The sequence below is a fragment of the Somniosus microcephalus genome, chromosome 14, assembly GCF_052327205.1.
Source record: "Somniosus microcephalus isolate GS21.2 chromosome 14, FLI_Smic_1.0, whole genome shotgun sequence".
Taxonomy (NCBI): Eukaryota; Metazoa; Chordata; class Chondrichthyes; order Squaliformes; family Somniosidae; genus Somniosus; species Somniosus microcephalus.
The window spans coordinates 11,149,739-11,170,599 of NC_141000.1; the positions used below are offsets into that span (position 1 = coordinate 11,149,739).

General features: G+C 47.7%; 2 protein-coding genes across 3 annotated transcripts; both read left to right on the plus strand.

The window, feature by feature from the left end:
• The first annotated feature begins 724 nt into the window (after positions 1–724).
• Positions 725–4,538, plus strand: smpx (small muscle protein X-linked). 2 transcript variants are annotated; one of them, XM_086006245.1, is made up of 4 exons: positions 725–941; positions 2,128–2,189; positions 2,364–2,462; positions 3,878–4,538. In XM_086006245.1, the coding sequence occupies exons 2-4, from the start codon at positions 2,154–2,156 to the stop codon at positions 4,004–4,006; spliced, it is 264 nt and encodes an 87-aa protein (XP_085862371.1). In that variant the 5' UTR covers positions 725–941; positions 2,128–2,153; the 3' UTR covers positions 4,007–4,538. The 2 variants fall into 2 exon arrangements, with proteins under 2 accessions (XP_085862371.1, XP_085862370.1); XM_086006244.1 differs by lacking the exon at positions 725–941 and having other exon boundaries at positions 2,079–2,189; positions 2,364–2,450.
• Positions 4,539–17,533: 12,995 nt separating this feature from the next.
• Positions 17,534–20,266, plus strand: klhl34 (kelch-like family member 34). Its single transcript, XM_086006248.1, has one exon. It carries the CDS (start codon positions 17,614–17,616, stop codon positions 19,459–19,461), a length of 1,848 nt encoding a protein of 615 aa, XP_085862374.1. The 5' UTR covers positions 17,534–17,613; the 3' UTR covers positions 19,462–20,266.
• Positions 20,267–20,861: the final 595 nt, after the last annotated feature.

Genomic DNA, 20,861 nt, shown 5'->3' on the forward strand with positions numbered 1-20,861 from the left:
TACTGTTTGGGATGTAAATCCTTGGGCAGAAACACCTGAAACAGTCACCTGACTTTTCACTGTTGGGTTGCTGATGATCCTAATGTGTATTTGCAGAATTTTCTGTTTTTGTTTCAGATTTTCAACATCTTTTTCATAACGATAAAACTGTCAGAGCTATGAAGCATTCCCCAACAGTCTTACCCCATCCAACTTCCAAGTGTGGCCATTCCCAGTGACCTCCATTAGCAAACGTGCAATTCGCGTGTTGCGATCTACCTGCTGAAAGTTATTTCAAATATTCAAGTACTTTGATAATTCGCCTGTATTTCTTACGGACTTGATCGCCAATCTTTACTCTTTGTTGTCCTTATTCTCTCCTTATTTACCAATTATCACCCCAGACTGAAAATGCCTCCGTATATATTTATAACGAAACGCCAGGGACAGTTAAACAGGAATCCTGTGTTCTTTTTGGGTCACTGTGGTTGTCCAAAGTATTCCTTCGGTGCGAAATAAGGCAATCTTGGAGCTCGCTGGATTCCAGCGTTAAGAACGTTTTATAGAAAAGCTGGCGTTAAATGGGCGAGGTTTGCCGATACGATGCTCTCCTGGTGTGGTCCAGTTCAGGAGGGTTCGACCCATTGACATTTGACCCTTTCAGTTAAAAGGGCAAATACTAACATGGAAAAAAGCAGCCTCTGCCTATCAGGCGCTATTTTTAGTCGGAACAACTGTCAGCCACGTCAGGAATCTTTTCACAGGCTGCCTCCAAACTAAACTGATGCACAGTTCCAGCTATCTTCTCTGATCGACTTCTGCCCCGTCCAAAAACACCTCAGACATTTCAACCCTCAACTGCACCAACACCGCGAAAACACCTGTTGGTTTGGGATAACTAACACGGAGAGAGAGAGAGAGAAAACCCTCTCAGCAGTCACAAAGGCGCCCGCCAGTTACAGGTAAGTTTCTGGAAAGTTTTGAGTACATTCTTCTGTTGGTTATTGGTGCGTTCGCGGGCCGAGTGGCATGTTTTTCGAAAGAGTTGAACCAAGTGTAAGGGGATCCGGCTTGATTATTGTCCTGGGCGAGAGAGTGAAGGGAGGAGCCTCAAACAGAACAAGGAGAAAGTGGTAAGGCATTGACCAAACGCCCACTATAACCGGGGAGATGGTTGTGGAAAGTCGACCCTTTCTCGCCCTGGCTAGCTCTGGCCTTGTGTGTCTTTGTTGGACTGACTTATCTCTCCGAGTTGGACACGGGGTCAGTGATACTGACAGCGCCAGCTCCAGTCCTGTGTCTGTGACGCGACCCTCCCAGGAGGGCGACAACCTTTCAGCAGTCTGACCACCGCAACTTGCAAACATTGATGCTGTGAGTCATCCAGATGCAATCCACTGTAGACGCCAATGCTTATTCTTAGGACATGATTCTCCTGTTAATACCTCGCGAGCATCAATCAGTCCAGTCCCCTCTGCTCTGTTTTAGGCAGTGCGGCTCCAGGATGTTAGCACGAGAATATTTAACACTGCACATTGTTTCGTGAAAGTCACCTGTGGGGGTTGTCTGCGACAGAAAATGTTTTTTTGAATTGTACATTTCAATGTTTCAAAAAGAAAAGTAATTTCAATAAATGCCATCCAAACATATTTGCTGAGATTTGGGTAGTAACACACCACTGATCACAGGATCCATAGAATTTGTTACTTCTCTTATTTATTACCACTTTGTCATTTCTGAAATAGCTCTAGAAATAAAACGCAATTATCTGCTTAAAGGAACCATCAGGAATATCCAGTGTATTTTGAGTTTTTGTTATTTGATGTAGCTGTTTGAAATAAAGGAAAACTTTCTTTAAAATGTTTTCAGCTCTGCATTCCTCCTGTTCTTTCCGTGCCGAGGTACACAGTATTCAGAACATCATTTCGGTGTCTATTAAAGATTCACTCAAGTCTGAGCGAACAGAGGCTCAAGTGTTCATGTTCTGTGTCCCTGTAAGAGGTATCTAGGCAACATTGAAATGGACACTGAAAGATTATCTGCAGCGGGCCCACTAACAATGTTACAGCCAGAGAGTTAGTTCCAGCTCCCACCGTACGGCCTCCGCATTCTGAATGTTTGGATTTAATTGTCTTTTCTCGTTTCTAGTGGGAAATCAAGCTCCCCTTTACAAAATGTCCAAACGAAGCTCCAATGTCAAGTCGATTCAGGTGAGATGGATACTCCGTAAAACTTGGCAGTTAGTAAATTATCAGGTGTTCTGTGTCAAGAAAAAAGTTGTGTGACTTTGTGACTACCCGACCCGAATCCTATCGGGGGTTAGTGTGGACTGTCATGATTGCTAGTGGATGCTTAACAGGTTGTTTTGTCTGATGCAATTGCAGGCCAACATAAACATCCCCATGGGCGCCTTTCTGCCTGGAGCTGGACATCCCAGCAAAAGAAAAGAATGTGCCTCAGAGCCTGATGAGGTGAGAGAGAAAGTGAGTAATAAAAGAAAAAACTTGCATTTATATAGCGCCTTTCATGACGCCCCAAAGTGCTTTACTTTGTACTTTTTTTAAGTGTAGTCATTGTTGTAATGTAGGAAACTTAGCAGCCAATTTACACACAGCAATGTGATAATGACAACATCATCTGTTTTTAGTGATGTTGCTTGAGGGCTAAGTATTAGCAGGACACTGGGGAGAACTCCCCTGGTCTTTCTCAAATAGATCCGTGGGATCCTTTACATCCACCTGAGAGGACAGATGGGGCCTCGGTTTAATGTCTCATCCGAAAGATGGCACCTCCAACAGTGCAGCACTCCCTCAGTCCTGCACGGAAGTGTCAGCCCACATTTTGCGCTCAAAATCCAAAACCCACAACCTTCTGATTCAGAGGTGAAAGTGCTGCCAGTGAGCCATGCTGACACCTAAACGGTAATGGTGGAACTATACCAATAGCTAGAGAGTTGTGAAAGAATTGGTGCTAACTATGGTGTGTGTTGGAATTAGCCACGACTGCTGAAACAATGCCAAGAAATGAAATATAAAGGAAGATTTTACCTCGCTCTATTGTTCATTGGTGTTAAAGAACATTGGAAACGTGTCCCCTGTCTCCACACCTATATTATGTGGATTTAGCTTTTTAATCAACACTTTTAATGCTGTGTCTAACCTGACTGGGCTGGGGTCAGGAAAGCCTTATCCCTTTGCTAAATATTGTCCTGTATAAGTTTGGGTAGGAACATGCTACATGTTACATAATGAAAAATCCTTTTAATACAGAGGTACTTGTGCACCAGGATGGTAAAGACTTACACTTATATAGCACCCTTCATGACCTCAGGATGTCCCAAAGTGCTTTACAGCCAATGAAGTACTTATAAAGTGCAGTCACTGTTGTAATGTAGGAAACGCAGCAGCCAATTTGCTCACAGCAAGCTCCCACAAACAGCAATTAGATCATCTGTTTTAGTGATGTTGGTTGAGGGATAAATATTGGCCAGGACACTTGGCAAAACTCCCCGCTCTTCTTGGAAATAGTGCTGTGGGATCTCGTCTCATCTGAAAGACGGCACCTCTGACATTACAGGACTCCCTCAGTGCTGTACTGGAGTGTCAGCTTAGATTTTGTTCTCAGATTTTGAGTCTCTAGAGTGGCACTTGAACCAATAATCTTCTGACTCAGAGGCGAGAGTGCTACCACTGGGTCAGGGCTCACATTACTCCAGGATGCCAAGACTTGAACCTACAACCTTTTGACTCAGTGGTGCGAGTGCTACCACTGAGCCAAAGTAGGCCTGTAAGCATGGTTTACAGATTGACATTTAGACTAGAAGGAGATGGGGGGGGGGGGGGGGGAGTTAAAGGTGATGCTCTTTTCTGAAGTTTGGTGATGGTTTCATCTGATACAGGGGGCGTGCAGTAAATCAGAGGAAAAGAAAGAGCTGCCTGGAGCAGTGAAGTTACCAGGGCCGGCGGTCAACCTCAAGCAGCTCAAGGATGCCAAGAGTGAGCTGAAATTCGTCCGCAAGGTCGAGTAAAAGAGACGCGGGCTCAGCTACAGAAACGGCACCGATTCCCATTGACTGTCACTTTGAACCGCCTCTGCCCATGTGGAACGGCAAGGGGCAACTCACATGGCCCAAGATTTTATACAGCTCTACAGGCTTCAATAGAATAAACCAGTGATTTGTACAGAATGCATCCTTTGCTACTGTTACCTCCAATACTGTAAAATCGCAGTGTTCGCCCGCCACTCTGACGGTTTCCATAAGAATGTAATTATAAAATATATTATAAAATAATTACAATTTATTAAACCAGAAGTCTTGTTAAATTTGAAACTTTATCTTTGATAAATCACATTTTATTAGAACCTGTGGGTGTTAAATAAGTGAATGGTTTAATTAAGGACGTTTAAACGTTGCTATCACCTCCTTATGTAGTTATAATATGCAGTGTTAGAATACACTAACATGTTGTCTGTTTTGGGCTGATTCCTCATTCACTACTAGTTTCTCTGATGCAAATCTGAATGTCAGCACAGCAATAAACACTGCTCCCAAAGCTCGACTCCTGGTAACATTTCCACTTGTTTGCTGTCCAACGCGTTGAGTGTGGACACACCTCACATTTCAAGACATCCTGGCCCTTTGGACTGAACCGCTCAACATCAACAATGTGGTTATTGGAACAGATTATTTCATGTCATGATGACTGTAACGTCTATTTAAGGGCATTAACTGCTGCACTAACTGAAAAATAACCAGCCCAGACCCACAGGTCATTAGTAACAGAGAACTATGAGCTTTCCAACCTCTGTTGGAGACCATAGGGCTGATTTTAACTCAGCCATCCCTGAGGAAACTGGGCAGTAGCGGAGTTAAAATCGCAGCGGTAATCATACCACCCTGTTCTACTCCACCTCACTATTTACTGGGGCCTTCCCTGGGCGGTTCTGGTGCCGGTCTGAATCATTACTCTATGCAAATGGGACCCTGATGCAACTTTGAGGGACACCTAGGCAGAGTGCGGGCAGTGCATGTCCCACCCAGTTGTACCTGGCTGAAGAGGCAGTGGCTCCAAAAAACAGTAAGTGAAATATTAGTTTTGTGGAGCTTGGAGGAGCAGGAATTGGGAAAATCAGGCGGGGTGTATAACAGGTGGCTATTCTACTAGTGTTCGTTTTGCACCCCACTGAAGTCGAATGTTACCCCCAGCACGTACAAATGGGAGCCTATGTGTCAAGGCACCTTGTTTAATATTCACTGATGTTTACATAGCACAAGCCACAGTGGTTACTTCTGTAAAGGTGAGAGGCCAGTGCATTCAAGAGGCAGCTGGGAGCTTTGATTTGCAGGGATTGTAACGCCGGAATTTTCCCTACCTCGGTGGGTCCGGTGCGGGCGGCCGCCATGGTGGGTCACGAGCCCATTGCTGGTTCCATCCCGCTCCACAAAATGACTTTACATTAATAGGGCCTATTAAGCCCGCACATGCGCGTTACCCAGCCGAATTAAATGGTGCGGGTCTGGTGACGTCATCGATGACGCGTTTTCAGCCGGGATATTTAAAGGCGCCATGGCCGCATTGCAGTTGAAGGTTCATCTAGGATAGTTCACTCACTGCACTGCACAATTCCACTGCTGCCCAGACCAGCAAAGATGACTGCACAGAGGCAGAGGGCTGCACCCAGGTTCTCCGATGACTCCCTCCACATGCTTGTGGAGGGAGTCTGAGCACAGAGGCAGGTCCTCTTCCCTGCTGATGGCCGGAAGAGACCTCCCCAGCAGATCAAGACAGCATGGTTCCAAATTGCAGAGGAGGTCAATAGCAGGCATTTCATCAGGAGGACCTGGGTGCAGTGCCACAAACGTTTCAATGATCTTCTTAGATCAGGAAAGGTGAGTCCAAAGCCACACTCACCTTCATCCTGCTATGCCTCTCATCATCATCACACCAACATACCTTGCACCTCCACCAATTCCTCTCTTTCTATCTACATTATCACTTTCCCATCTTACTAGCCACCTCTCACACTCACCCTCATCCTAGTGCAATCATACCAATGAACACAAGGAGGCCACTTGGAATTGCCACCACACTCCATCAGTCACCCTCTACAGATGCAACCCATCCATTCCTTACGCTCATTCCATCACTCTAACTCAACCTTCTCTTTCCCTTCTTGCAGGAAAAGAGAGCCCACAATAAGAGGGAGAGAACTGGCAGCATTACCCCATCAATGGCCACCCTGACCACAGCAGAGGAGGCTGCATTAGAGCTGTCGGGAGTCGCCGAGCTCCTGGAGGTGGGAGACGGAGAGAGGGGGACATCTCCGCAACCTGGTGACAGAATTACATATCAGACAGCTACATGGCATACATCAATCACTCATATGGGGACTGATGTCAGGAGCCACTGAATGGTCATCATGTGCATAATGATATCTGTACCCAATCTACATATGACATATCTAACTCATCTCTTTACTCTCCCACAGGTCCATCAAGAGCACCAGCACCCCCCAACTGTTCAGGAGGAAGAGGAAGACGACTCCTCAGAGGAGCCTCCAGCTTCTGAGGGCGCACTGTCACCAGACAAAGCGCACCCAGCACAAGGGCAGAGACGCAAGCCTCAGTGGGTCCCTCGCGAGATAGTGTTGTCACCTGGTCCGTCACAAACCACAAGTGAGCAAGAGCAGATGGTGGAGACAGAGGCAGCATTGGAGACTCTTTGTCGGAGGGAGCAGGACTCTCCCAACTCTGCATGCAGACGCTGAGCCTCAGGGGCCATCCACAAGGAGTGATCCTGGAGCTGCAGGAGGATCTGACACGTTTTATGAGTGCGATGTCTGCGAATGTTCAGAGAATGGAGGAGTCCATCTCCAACACGAGCACCACCATGTCGCAGGCGACTGTAGACTCCTCCATGGATAGGATGGCCACCTACATGGAGCAGCTAATGTGCCACTCATTGGAGCACATGGTCTCTGGAGCAGAGATGGCTATCTATAGAGGATAGAGGCTCACAAACCTCCTCTCTACAATAGATGTCAGTGTAGATGTGGGTCCTCATGGCCCCAATGATGTGCAGCAAGGTGCTCTCCAGCTCCTTGCTAGTAGAGAAGTGCGGGTGGCCCACGAGCGGGATAATAGTGAGAGGGGACATGGAAGTGGGGGCTCTTCTCAAAGTACTCACACTTCTCCCCCATTGCCACACCCTCAGTCAGAGCCCCAGATGCCTCCCTGGACAGCGATGGCCAACTCTGCCCCTGCACCGTCGCAGGACGAGCAGACACTGGCGGGGCCGTCACAGGCTCCAAAACCCAGAGGACGACTGGCAAAAGTGTCTAAGTCGCAGCAGGCTGCCTCTACCTTTGCTGAAGCCACAGGGGTACCACCACTTAGAATCATGCGTAAGAGAAAGATGCCACACAAGTAGATTCACAAGGCTGTTTTATTCAAAGTTAATGTGAAGTTTCAGTTAATGTCATTTGAACCATAAATTTCTTTATTTTCAAAACTTTCCGGTCTTGGGCAAATTAGTGTGCGCCTTTGGAAGTGTCTTTGTTAGTTGGAGTGAAGGGTCAGACATAACGTTACCTCCAGCAATGGTGGTGACTGTGAAAGGAATGGATTGGTCATTGTAGGGATGCTTTATGGTGTGGTTGTGGGGTGTTGTCAACCTGGCGCAGTATGTGGAAGCCATATGGGTGTACCACGTAAAGTTAAGTAAATCTGGCCGTGACGAGGCCATCCCTGGCCTCCCGGGCCGCAATGTGTTTGAATGCTGGTGCCATCTGTACCACAGGTTTCTCCAGCTCCTGGTCTTTCAGCTGATGCTCCTCCTCCTTGTCGGAAAAGCCTGTGCGCTCTGTGCCTTGCTCCTCATGCAGCGCTAATGCTTGTTGCTGTGCTATGTTGTGCAGCGCGCAGCAGACCACGACGATTCTGGAGACCCTGGCTGGTGCATACTGAAGGGCTGCTCCAGATCTGCCAAGGCATCTGAAGTGCATTTTGAGCATACCTAGTGTCTGCTCTTTGACACATCTGGTGGAGACGTGGCTTTCATTATATCTCTCCTCGGCCTCAGTACTTGGCCTCCTCAAGGGTGTCATGAGCCACGTCTTCAGTGGATAGCCCTTGTCTCCAAGCAGCCAGCCGGAAAGTCTGTTTGGAGGAGCGAAGAGCTGAGGGAGGGTGGACTGGTAAAGGACAAATGAGTCATGGTAGATACTAGGGAATTTGGCGCACACATGCATGATGATCTTCCTATGGTTGCAGACGAGCTGCACATTGAGGGAGTGGAAGCCCTTGCGGTTGACAAAGATTCCTGGGTGATGATGGGGTGCCCTGATGGCCACATGTGTGCAGTCAATGATGCCCTGCACCCATGGGAAGTCAACCAGATTGGCAAAGCCTAGCGCCCGCTCAGTAACACTGGCTTCACCAGTGGCAATGTTGATATAATTGGCTGACTTGTCAAAGAGGGCATCGGTGACCTGTGTGATGTATCTGTGGGCGGCCGACGTGGTTCCCTGCTTTTACCAGGCGTAAGAATTTCACGGGCATTCACTGGGCAGTTGTTGAGCAAATAGCCCAACTCTTCACCCGCGAATGCCCTTTTCCCAGGGATGGCTACGATCTGTAAAGATGATTCTTGACAGATTGCAAGTTCCAGGTTTTCATCTATGTGCTTCGCGCGTGAAAACCCGGAGCTTGCGGGGCCCTTATGGGTGCGTCTGCACCTGTAGGCCCCGGAAAATACGGGCCATTGTATCCTTTGAAATGATATTATAATGGCAATTTTAAAATCGTTATACCTATGCACAGTTAATCACATTACAATTCGGAATTCTATCCGAACTAAATGATCTCCCGTGTCACTGCTCATGGTTAAAATGTACAGGTTTATAATAACAGATCTGAAGTTATAAATTAATAAACTGAAACAGAAATGTCATTATTAATTGTAATGAGGAACTCATTGATTTCTAAAATATAGTTAATATAGGGAATTTTAAACATAGTGAATAATTTAATTAAATACATCAGTAATGTAATGATTAAATGTAATAAATAGCTTCATAAATAAATGTAATCAATAAATTAATTATGACATTTAATCAGTGAGTAATGAAATCCTAGTTGAAGTTTTGCTATGATTCACTGTTGCAGATTTCCCAGGACACCGATTTTAAAAGACATATTTTACAATTGGCAGCACTTCTCTCTGGGCTTGCACTGTTTTAGGTCTCTCTGGAGTAACGTGACCCTCAGACCCTGCCAGGAGCACAATTGCACTCAGTGGAGAGACGGTGTGCAGGTGTCAGATAACGATAGCAGGGAGGTTGGCCATGAGAAGAAAAATGTTTCCAATCAGGCCAGAAGTATACTGTCATGCGTATACACAGATAGCGCAAAAGCTGATATTGAGGGGCATGATATCATGAACATGCATAGATATGAGGAAACACTGGCACTAACGGGTATAATGTTGCATGCATGGATATTGGCAAAACTTGCATCAAAGGGCAGGGAGCTTGACTCAGCACAGACCTGGCTCATTTTATTTCTGTGTGGATCAGTACCACACCAGGCTGAGCATTGACCTACTGAGCCAGCACAGGAGTTCAAAACCACAGTTAACATCAGAGGACTGGATTAAAACCCAGGTTCAGAGATTACAGACCAGTGTCTGACACCGTACGCCATGGATCCCTCTCTGTTGGAACTGGACTAGAACATTAGCTGCTGTTAGAAGAAAGGATTCTTCATAAATGTAATTTATGAACCACAAGAGTGTCAGAATGCTGAAGGTGCCTGGGTTTTCTGATAAGGGTGCAGGTTAGACCTGAATTGTTGGAATTAAGTTTTAGACAAATTCAATTGGAAGTGTACTGTGTGCATCCAATTTTCCAGGGTGAGCTCAGAGCATAGCTCCAGCTGCAGTTTTGGACAGGTGCAGGGAGCCCACTAATGGTTGGAGCTGAAAACTGCATCAATTAAATTTAAAGGGGTGGGGATAATTAAAGGGAAGTTGGAGAATAAGGTAACAAAAAATTGGAAAAGTTTAAAGGCACCTGAGCCCATCTCACTTTGCCAAGACTGAAGAAGTGGTGGACTGAGAATCAACAGCCAAAATGAAGGGGAAAAAAATGCAAAGTGCAGGAATGAGTCTGCAGGCAAATGATGGAGCAGCTCAGCCCCTTGTTTGAGGACTGCAGCTGTGCAGATGATGCTGCATGGGATGGTTGTAAGGGAGGTGGTCCTCAATGCCACTCCACTGCACCACTGCAAAGGTCAGCATAGCAGCAAGCCTACAAGAAGGTGGAAGCAAGCTGGAGGTCATAACTGACCGGTACTGTGACTGGCTGTGCCCGAAATATGCTGGATGATAGCTGCAGGGGTCTGAGTAGATGACGACACAGATCTGCATATGGCTGTCTGCTGAGCTGGACATTTCGCCATGGCCATCTCCAGGTAGATGCAACATGATAGGGTTAATGGCATCTTGGCGGTTGTCACCAATCGGGCTGTGTTGATTGCTGATCACCCTGGTATGCCTTTTTCCATGCAGTACCACTGAAAACATGCCATCGTGTGATTGAGGTGCTCCCAGGGAAGTATTACAGTTATTTGGACATTCATATATCTTAGTGGTGTCATCAGGTCTGCTCTTCCAGATTTTTTAGGAGAATAGGAGTCTTTGCCTACACTACTCACCTGCCAAAGTGAGATGTATTCACCTCTCTCTGCACGTGTGGGTGTGCGAGTGCTGAGAGATAGGTACAGAGCACCTCTTATGCATTCTGACTTGTCTGGCATCCCTCTGTCGGTTCTCCTCCTCCTCTTCTGAACATGTTAGATACAGACATTCCCAATGGGAAAACCATTGGTGGGGGTCATAATGCTGGGGGCAAAACAATAGAACAATTATCACAAGGGAGAACCTAAGTTCCAGCAAAAAATACAAGAAATGATTAATGAAAATTTGCTTTAACATTGATGTGTCCTTTAAATGACTCTCTGTATATAGCCACTGCCAAGTAACCCTGGCTCAGCTCACATGGGCATAATTAAGAGCTGATGCACTGCATGGCATGCAGCCTCCTCAAATTAAACTGTGACTAGACGCCAACAGTCAACAGCCAATTAAACTAATGATATTCATGTTTGAAGCCTGTTCAAGATATCTCTCAGTACCAGGGTTGATATGTCTGGCAAAAGTGAAGCAGGAGGTACGATTCTGCTGCCACAGACGTTCAATTTATTCCCCCCACAATCCTCAAAATTCCCCTTCTTAGACAGCAATTCAAAACATTGCACAAAATATGCACAGAAGCATGGAATCTATGGTTGTTCACTTGCTCATATTTTATTATTACAAATTAGTTTCTCTCTTGATCTCATGATGAATTTACTGTTAAGAAAGAACTTGTGTTTACATAGCACCTTATTATGTCAAGACAACCAACCTAGTTCACACCCAATTAATTATTTTTGAAGTGTCATGTTATGCAGGTAAACACAACATTGAGCGTGTGCACAGCAGGATCCCACAAACAGCAAATTAGATGAATGACCAGTTAATCTGTCTATGGTGTTGCTGATTGAGGGAGAAATACTTACCAAACTATCTGTTCTTCTTTGAATAGTACAATGGGATCGTTAATGCCGAACTTACACAGGTAAATAGGGTTCTCTGTTTAACATCTCACCTCAAAGCTTTCATCTTTGACTATACAGTAGCTCACTGAAGTATCAGCTGACATTATGTGCTCAAGTCCGAGAGTAGGGCTTGAATCCACAATCTTCTGGCTCAGAGGCTAGAGTGCTGCCAACTGGGCCAAGCTCACAATTAGTTACATTAAAATTGGAGCTGTAAATCTTTGAGTAATATTTTTGGGTTCAATATTCAATTCAATGAGACCATTCCACTGAGATTTTATTTCCACTGTTGCATAGTCTTGAGGTGAAGTGGGGGTCCAGACAGTAGAATTCTACTTCTGGGAAACTGAGAACAGGCCCCAAGGGTCACTTAGAGGCATCTGAATTGCACATATACAAAGGCCCAAAGATACTGGGACCCAGCTGAAGAATCCAAGCTCCGGGCATTGAGCAGAAGGCAATCCAGAGGCCCGGGTGGAAGAAAGTTGTTGGAGGAGTTTGAAGATTTGATGTGTATTTTTCGAGGTATGTTTTGTGCTTTGTTCACAGTTGTTGAATCTTGTATCTGCTTATAATGCCTTTAGTTTTATTTTTGAGGTATGTAGTGTGGGTGGTGGGACATTTGTCATGGTCACTCAGATGACTTTTAAACTTTTTGTTGAAGGATTTCATTGGTTACTTTTTAGTGAATGGGATTTCATTTTACACTTAGTAAGAGATAATGCTTTTGATTGGCTTAAATTTCTCATTCATTAAAGATTAACTCAATTTCCCATTCATTAAAAATTAATGCATCAACATGCTTCTTGACCTATAAACATGAGAGGCACTTCCCTCCAGCTTATTGGCAAGTTGATAGCACCAGACACAAAAGCTTTACTTAAGTAGATTGCATGGTTCAGCATGCAATTTTCTACAAGATTTCAACAAAACTCAGAATTGCGATAATTTGCACCTTTAATTCTATTATAAAATGCTCAAATTCATTGGGGGAAAGGAGGGGAAGAGGGTGTGAGATGGGGGAAGGGGTAGTTTGGTATTTATTGTGTATGGAAGGCTTAGAATTTTTATGTATGGGGTCTTGGAAGTTTTGGATGTGGAGGTTCTCACTGTGTATATGGGAGGTCTTGCAGTTTTATGTATGGGGGCTCATAATTTTGTATTGGGGCTTGCATTACTCATTAGTTTTAACGTGTAATCTTTTACTGCACAGAAAAACAAATAAACAGTAACTAAAAAAACCATTAAAGAAAACTTAACAACTTAAATTAAAATTTGGTTACCAGAGGTGATGATGCACCCCAGTCCCTGCGGTGCCCACCGGTCGTGGAAGTTTAACATGTGTATCTCGAATCATAGAATGGTTACAGCACAGGCCATTCGGCCCATTGAGCCCATGCTGGCTCTTTGCAAGAGCACTTCAGCTAGTCCCACACTCCCGCCCTTTCCCCGTAGCCCTGCAATTTTTTTTCCTTCAGGTACTTATCCAATTCCCTTTTGAAAGCAGTGATTAAATCTGCCTTTGCCACCTTTTCAGGCAGTGTATTCCAGATCATGATCATTCGCTGTGTAAAAAAGTTTTCCCTCATGTCGCCTTTGGTTCTTCTGCCGATCACCTTAAGTCTGTGTCCTCTGGTTCTCGACCCTTCCGCCAATGGGAACAGTTTCTCTCTATCTACTCTGTCTAGACTCTCATAATTTTGAACACCTCTATCAAATCTCCTCTCAACCTTCTCTACTCTAAGGAGAACAACCCCAGCTTCTCCAGTCTATCCACGTAACTGAAGTCCCTCATCCCTGGAACCATTCTTGTAAATCTTTTCTGCACCCTCTCTAAGGCCTTCCTCAAGTGCGGTGCCCAGAATTGGATACAATACTCCAGTTGAGGCCAAATCAGTGTTTTATAAAGGTTCATCATAACTTCCTTGCTTTTATACTCTATGGCTGCGATTTTCCTAATGGAGGCGGCTTGAGTGCGGGTCCGCTGCTCGGAGGCTTTCCAACCCGCTCCTGGCTGCCACCTCCCACAACTTACGATTTTTCCTTGATTGGCCTCGTTACGGCTGACGTGCGGGTCCCTCCAGGCAATTGCTTGGAGGTTGTCAGTTTCTCCTGTCTGATGACGTGTTGTTTGGAATAAAATTTAAAGGGGCCATGTCCCCTTTGGGAAAAATGTCAATGTGATGGTTTGGTGCTGTAATATATAGAAAGGGGAGTTAACAGCGTCTGTTCTTAACTAAATTTAATGAATGAAAGTGCTGGTCAAATTATTCCAGAAAGATTTTTTTAATATATCAATTTATTATCTGACTATGAAATGAAAAAGATGCCAGATTTGTTCCAATCATTGGCTTAGTGATATTAATACTTTTTTCTCTTAAAGGTGCTGGGAGCTGCAGGAATGGCAGCCCCAATAACTGAGGCTGCACCCAGGTTCAATGAGGGCTCGCTCCATGCTCCTGTTGAGTGAGTTAGAGGATGTCAGGAGCTCCTCTTCCCTGGAAACAGAAGGAGGAGGCCTCCTCAGCAAACCAAGGCAGCTTGGCTGCAAATTGCTGAGGAGGTGAACTCGAGGTCTGTGTGCGGACACACATGGGTTCAGTGTGGAAAAAGGTTTAATGATCTGCTGAGACCACCTAAAGTGTGGCCTCTGTGTCCTGGGAAATGGAAGTTGAAGAGTGAGGGCTCAGGGCGATTTCCATGTAGAATGTTGGTGGTGACACTGAGCGCAAACCACCGTTTATTGGACAGATGATGTCTGGGGTTTGAGACTGTCGGACTTATATTCATCTCCATGTGCCAACCACCTTGGTTGAAGTGTAAGATTACGTGAACCTGGCATGGATGAGTGCATCCCTTGCCCGACGGCCAGCAATGTGGTCGCCTGCTGCTCGATTGGCCATATCCGACCCCACGAGGCGTCACTCCCCGTCCTCATCCTCCTCCTCCTCGTCCTCTACCTCGTCCACCTCCTCGTCCTCTCCATCTTCCTCCAAGGAGGCTGTGTGCTGAGCCACTCTTCCTCTGAATCTGGCGACCAGGATGCGAGGATGTAAATGGTTCCCATCCCGTTGTTATAGATTTCAGTTGAGGCAAGAAGCGTGCAAGCGCACACTCAAAGTGGCCTGAAATTATTCCCAATCAGTTCAAACAGCAGATGTGTGTCAGCTTGACCAGTCACAAGGTCAGTAGATTTGTAAAATCTTATCCCAAACCTCCAACAACAAAGTTGTTGTATTTGAATGCCAGCCATGTTACAGGAGAGTTTTAAAGTTCTGCACCAATAATGACTACAGATCATGTCCTCCACCAACTCGTCTCCTTGCAGCAGGACTGTTTCAGAACACAGCGAGAGAATAAAGAGACCGCAATAACAACAGAAAATGCTGGAAAAACTCAGCAGGCCAGGCAACATCCGTGGAGAGAGAAACAGAGTCAACGTTTCAGGTCGAAACCCTTCATCAGAACTGAGAAAAAAGGCAGGAAATGAAACAAAAGGCAGTTTGGGGGCTGGGAGAGGGGGGAGTGGATGAAAGAAGAGACATTAAGAGATATTCAAGGTGAGACGAGATGGTAATCGGACAGGTAAAGAAACAAACAATGGCTCTAGATTAAGTGTGAAATGCACTGGCAGAGTGAGAGACAGCTGCCGTGTGAGAGAGAAAAATAAGGAAGTCACAAACCATGGCAGCTGTCTTTCATTCTGCCAGCACATTTCACACTTCATCTAGAGCCATTGTTTGTTTCTTTACCTGTCCTATTACCATCTCGTCTCACCTTGAATATCTCTTAATGTCTCTTCGTTCATCCCCTCCCCCCTTTCCCAGCCCCCAAACTGCCTTTTGTTTCATTTCCTGCCTTTTTTCTCAGTCCTGACGAAGGGTTTTGACCTGAAACGTTGACTCTATTTCTCTCTCCACGGATGTTGCCTGGCCTGCTGAGTTTTTCCAGCATTTTCTGTTGTTATTTCGGATTTCCAGCACCCGCAGTATTTTGCTATCGTATAAAGAGACTGCACCAGTCACTCGGAAGGAATGCCGGGGTTCAATGAACAGATTGTGACTATCTCCTTGTTAAGTATTACTTTCTCTGTACTGGATGTTTAATGCTCAATAAACCTGTTTTACTGATACACAATATACCTGGACCCAAAGTGGTTTGTGTAGTCACGTACAAAATTATTATAAGGAGCTTTAAAAAGCTACACTTATCTCATGGAATGCTTCCCCAGTCTAAAAACAGTAACGCCCGATAAGCACAGCGTCAATAGGGATTCACCCTTAGCACGCATATCCACAGAAACAATCAAAAGTCAGAGCGGAGGGGTAGGCATTCTTAAAATGTGTTTACTGGCAAAATAGCCTCCATATCTCCAGGGAGTTTTACGAACGTGAAAAGATGGTCCAGCACAAAACGGATTCCATGTAAAGTAAGGTCTGGTTCACGGATAATGGATCATGAATCAGGCAGTTATTCTTACCTCGCTCTCAGTGCAGCTACTGCCCGACCTTCTTCACTAGTCAAAAAATATACTCCACTATTTCACTGTGCTTATTTTAAAGTAATAGTTGTCATTTTAGGACAGAACAGCCAGTTCATTTTTTAAAGTTTCTACATATAACCATCACAGGTTGAGTAAACAAAGTTAAACAGTGAAAATAAACTAAAACAAACAGGTTTTCATCTGCCCCTGTTAAACTGGCTACATTTTAAGTTTGATTCTAAAATGTTATTGCAATCGTATTGGAGACTGGGAGGAGTAGAAATCATTTTATTTAGTATTCCATCCTAACTTTTGAGGTTCGTGGGGAAAGTCTGTGTTCTGGGCGGCGATACTCGCAATAATCGGCGAAGATTCTTCAGTGTGCTAGGTATAACAAAATCATAAACCAGTTCTTTATAACTGGGGTTTACGATTTCACTACACACAGCGCGGAGAGGAAACCTTCCTCCGATGGTGGCAGATACTTGGTTTGGTCTTATATATTTGTACAATGATCCTTCAGAATTTTTTTTTAAAAAGTAGCAACTTTTCGCACAGAAATAATCTGGATTACTAAAGGACATTATCCGTTGTGGTAGAGAGCTTGTTTATAGCCTTCCCTGAGCTTCAGTTCCAGTATAAGGATGGTACAAATTAGCACCCCCTCATCGTCACCAAATGTTTCTGCCAGGGACGAAGATCCACATCCCCGGGTAGAGTTACAGAGAAGTGCATAGAATGTAGATGACAGAAACAAGCCATTGGGGCCAACAGGTCCAAGCTGGTGTTTATGCTACACTCGAGCCTCCTCCCACCCTCCACCTCACTCCATCATCAACAGATTCTTCTCGGTCTCCCCGGACACAGCCCTTAACAGCCAGTAAAAACAGAGGGCAGGTCAGAGCAAAACATCCCGACTGCAGCCTGCACAAACTACACCCTGGCCTGTTGTTGTTGTTTCTATTCTGGTCTGGACCACTTCCATTAATAACATTATGTCGAGAGGTCAGCGGCATGTCAAGCCGATTATGAGCCGCCACGACTGGCCAAGTTCTGCTGTAGGTGAGTGGCGAGGTCACACTTGAAAGTGTGTGTGTGAGTGTGAGTGTGGAGGGGGAAGAGAAATGATTTGATGCTCCCCGCAGGGACAACCGCAAAGGACAGCAGTTAAATCGGTCTCGCCACAGAGGCCCTGACCTTTGGATTCCATTTCCACTTTAAAAAAAAAAGATTGCAAACCGAGACTTACATTTTTAATGTATTGGAGGGGGGTTTACAGGCAGCCAGTTACTGCCACCCACCCAAAAGGAATGATCTTTCCAACAGCCCATGGATTTATGATGAGGGGAACAAACTTGCCGTCTGTTTCATTTAAAGGCAATGCAACCTTTAGCTAAAACGAAAAGGTGAGACACTATTTGCTGCACCTTTTTTTTTGTTGTTTTTTTTTGTACTACTGTTGGCGACTGTTTTCTAAAATTGGACTTCAGCCATGAGCTACTTCCTGGCGCTATCCAGCAGCCACGGGGAGGCGGTGCTGTCCCGGTACCAGGCGCTCCGCGACGACCGGCTGCTGTGTGATGTGGTGCTGGTGGCCGAGGGCGCCGAGTTCCGCGCCCACCGCTCGCTGCTGGCCTGTGCCAGCGACTACTTCAGGTCCATGTTCAAGGAGTACACCCGCGAGTCCAAGGCCGGCGTGGTCCACCTGCACACGGTGCCGGCCGCCGGGCTGGGGCCGGTGCTGGACTTCATCTACACCGCCGGCCTGTGGCTGTCGCCCGAGACGCTGGCGCCGACGCTGGAGACGGCCAGCTACCTGCAGGTGGCCGAGGCCGTGCGCCTCTGCTCTAGCTACCTGGTCAGCAGCCTGAGCCCGGCCGGCTGCTGCCAGGCCGCCAACCTGGCCGCCCGCTTCGCCCTGCCCGACGCCCGGCGCCAGGTCGAGGACTACATCGCCGCCCACCTGCACCAGCTGCTGGGCGAACTGGGCGCCGAGGAGGCCGGCCTGCTGGAGCTCAACCCCGAGTCGCTGGGCGCCGTGCTGGAGTCGGACCAGGTGCCCGGCCTGCGGGAGAGCAGCCTGCTGGAGCTGGCCCTGGCCTGGCTGGGCCGCGGCGAGGAGGAGCAGGAGCCGGGCCGGCGGGCCTACGCCGACCCGCTGCTGTGTCGAGTCCGCTACGGCTTGATCGGGCCCGACCAGCTGCTGCGGCTGCTGCGGGGCTCGGAGTTGCTGGAGCGGCCCGCCCCGCGGGAGCTGATCGCCCGCGCCTTGGCCTACCACTCGGCCGAGGCCCGCCAGCCGCTGGCGCAGAGCCGGCAGAGCAGCCTGCGGGTGCGGGAGCGGCAGCTGGTGGCGGTGGGCGGCGCCCGGCTGCACCAAGGCCCGGTCGGCCGGCTCTGGGCGCTGGAGCCGGACGGTCACCCTCAGCGCTGGCGGCCGGTGGCTCGCTGCCGGCGGCTGCGGCACCACTGCGTGTGCGTGCTGGGAAACTTCCTCTTCGTGCTGGGCGGCGAGGAGGAGGACGAGAGGCCCGGGTCGAATCCGCGGCCTCGCCTAGTCAGCGACCGGGTGGAGCGCTACGACCCGCGGTTCAACCGCTGGAGCCAGCAGGCCAGCATGAGGAGCCGGCGGGCCCAGTTCTCCTGCTGCGTGCTGGACGGCCGCATCTTCGCGCTGGGCGGCCGCGCCGAGGCCCAAGAGGCCCAAACCGAAGCCTCACTACTCACCGTCGAGATGTACGACTTCGACGCCGGCCGCTGGCAGCCGGCCGCCCCGCTGCCTCAGCCGGTGCACGGCCACGCCAGCGCCGTGCTGGACGGCACCGTCTACGTGTCGGGCGGCCGCCAGGCCGGCCAGCCGGAGCCCAGCAAGGCGATGCAGAGCTGGCGGCCGGCGGACGGCGCTGGGTGGCGGGCCTGCCCGCCCATGTCGATCGGCCGCTTCGGCCACCAGATGGCCGCGGTGGGCCAGCGCCTCTTCGCCTTCGTCGGCATGTACGAGCCCTTCTGCGACGTCGAGTGCTACGAGCCGGCCGGCCGGCGCTGGCAGCGGCTGCGGCCTATGCTGCTGGCCGACCGCTCCGCCTACGGCCTGGCCGTGCTGGGCGCCGACGTCTACCTGGTGGGCGGACAGCGCTGGCGCGACGCGCGGGAGGTAGCGGCCCAGAGCGCCGTGGCCTACGACACGGCCCGCGATAGCTGGCGGCAGGTCGGCCACTTGCCCCTGCCCCTGTGCGGCACCCAGTGCGCCGTGCTGCAGCTGCTCGATCTGCCCGAGGCCGAGCTGGACACCGAGCAGCACAATGGAAGCAAGAGCCCCCCATACCAGGAGGAGGACTGAGTGCGAGCCGAATGTGGGCAGATGGCTTTTCCGCACTCTGTCCCATTACATAGAACACCAGTTTATAGTCCAACATATAAGCCTACATTTCGTTGTACTGCACTTGTGCACTAACAATGACAATAAAAGTTGATCTGATTTGATTGTGATAGCTTTATTTGAAATCATAAGCTTTCCGAGCGCTGCTCCTTCATCAGGTGAAGAGATGTCTATAGGCACAGCATATATAGTCAGAGAGCACTGCAAGATGATTACAGGTAATCTTTCTACAGGTCTGTTTTTCATACAGACCCCAGCATCTGCAACATTTGACCCCATCTCATTGTTCTTTGCTGAAATGTTTTCCTGACTGACCTGTTTGGACACCTTTGATTGCTGTGATTATCTCTCTGCCGAGGTGTGATAAACGGCAGTTAGAAAGATTACCTGTAATCATCTGGCGGTGTTCTCTGACTATATATGCTGTGCCTATATGCATCTCTTCACTTCACCTGACGAAGGAGCAGCGCTCCGAAAGCTTGTGATCTCAAATAAAGCTGTTGGACTATAACCTGGTGTTGTGTGACTTCTCACATTTGTCCACCCCAGTCCAACACCGGCATCTCCACATCACCATTACATAGAAACATAGAAGATAGGGGCAGGAGTAGGCCATTCGGCCCCTCGAGCCTGCTCCGCCATTTAATGAGATCATGGCTGATCATCCAAATTCAGTACCCTGTCCCTGCTTTCTCCCTACTCCTGCTCCTATCTTCTATGTTTCTATGAGTGGTGAACCTGTGGAATTCTCTACCACAGAAGGCAGTGGAGGCCAATTCATTAAATATATTCAAGAAGGAGTTAGATATATTTCTTAAGGCTAAAGGGATCAAGGGATATGGGGAGAAAGCAGGGACAGGGTACTGAATTTGGATGATCAGCCATGATCGCCTTGAACGGCGGAACAGGCTCGAGGGGCCGAATGGCCTACTCCTGCTCCTATCTTCTATGTATCAGATGGCTTTTCCACACTCTGTCCCATTACATAGAAGATAGGAGCAGGAGTAGGCCATTCAATGAGATCATGGCTGGTCATCCAAACTCAGTACCCTGTCCCTGCTTTCTCCCTACTCCTGCTCCTATCTTCTATGTTTCTATATCCTTTTAGCCTTAAGAAATATATCTAACTCCTTCTTGAATATATTTAATGAATTGGCCTCCACTGCCTTCTGTGGTAGAGAATTCCACAGGTTCACCATTCATAGAAACATAGAAGATAGGAGCAGGAGTAGGCCATTCGGCCCCTCGAGCCCACTCCACCATTTAATGAGATCATGGCTGATCATCCAAACTCAGTACCCTGTCCCTGCTTTCTCCCCATATCCCTTGATCCCTTTAGCCTTAAGAAATATATCTAACTC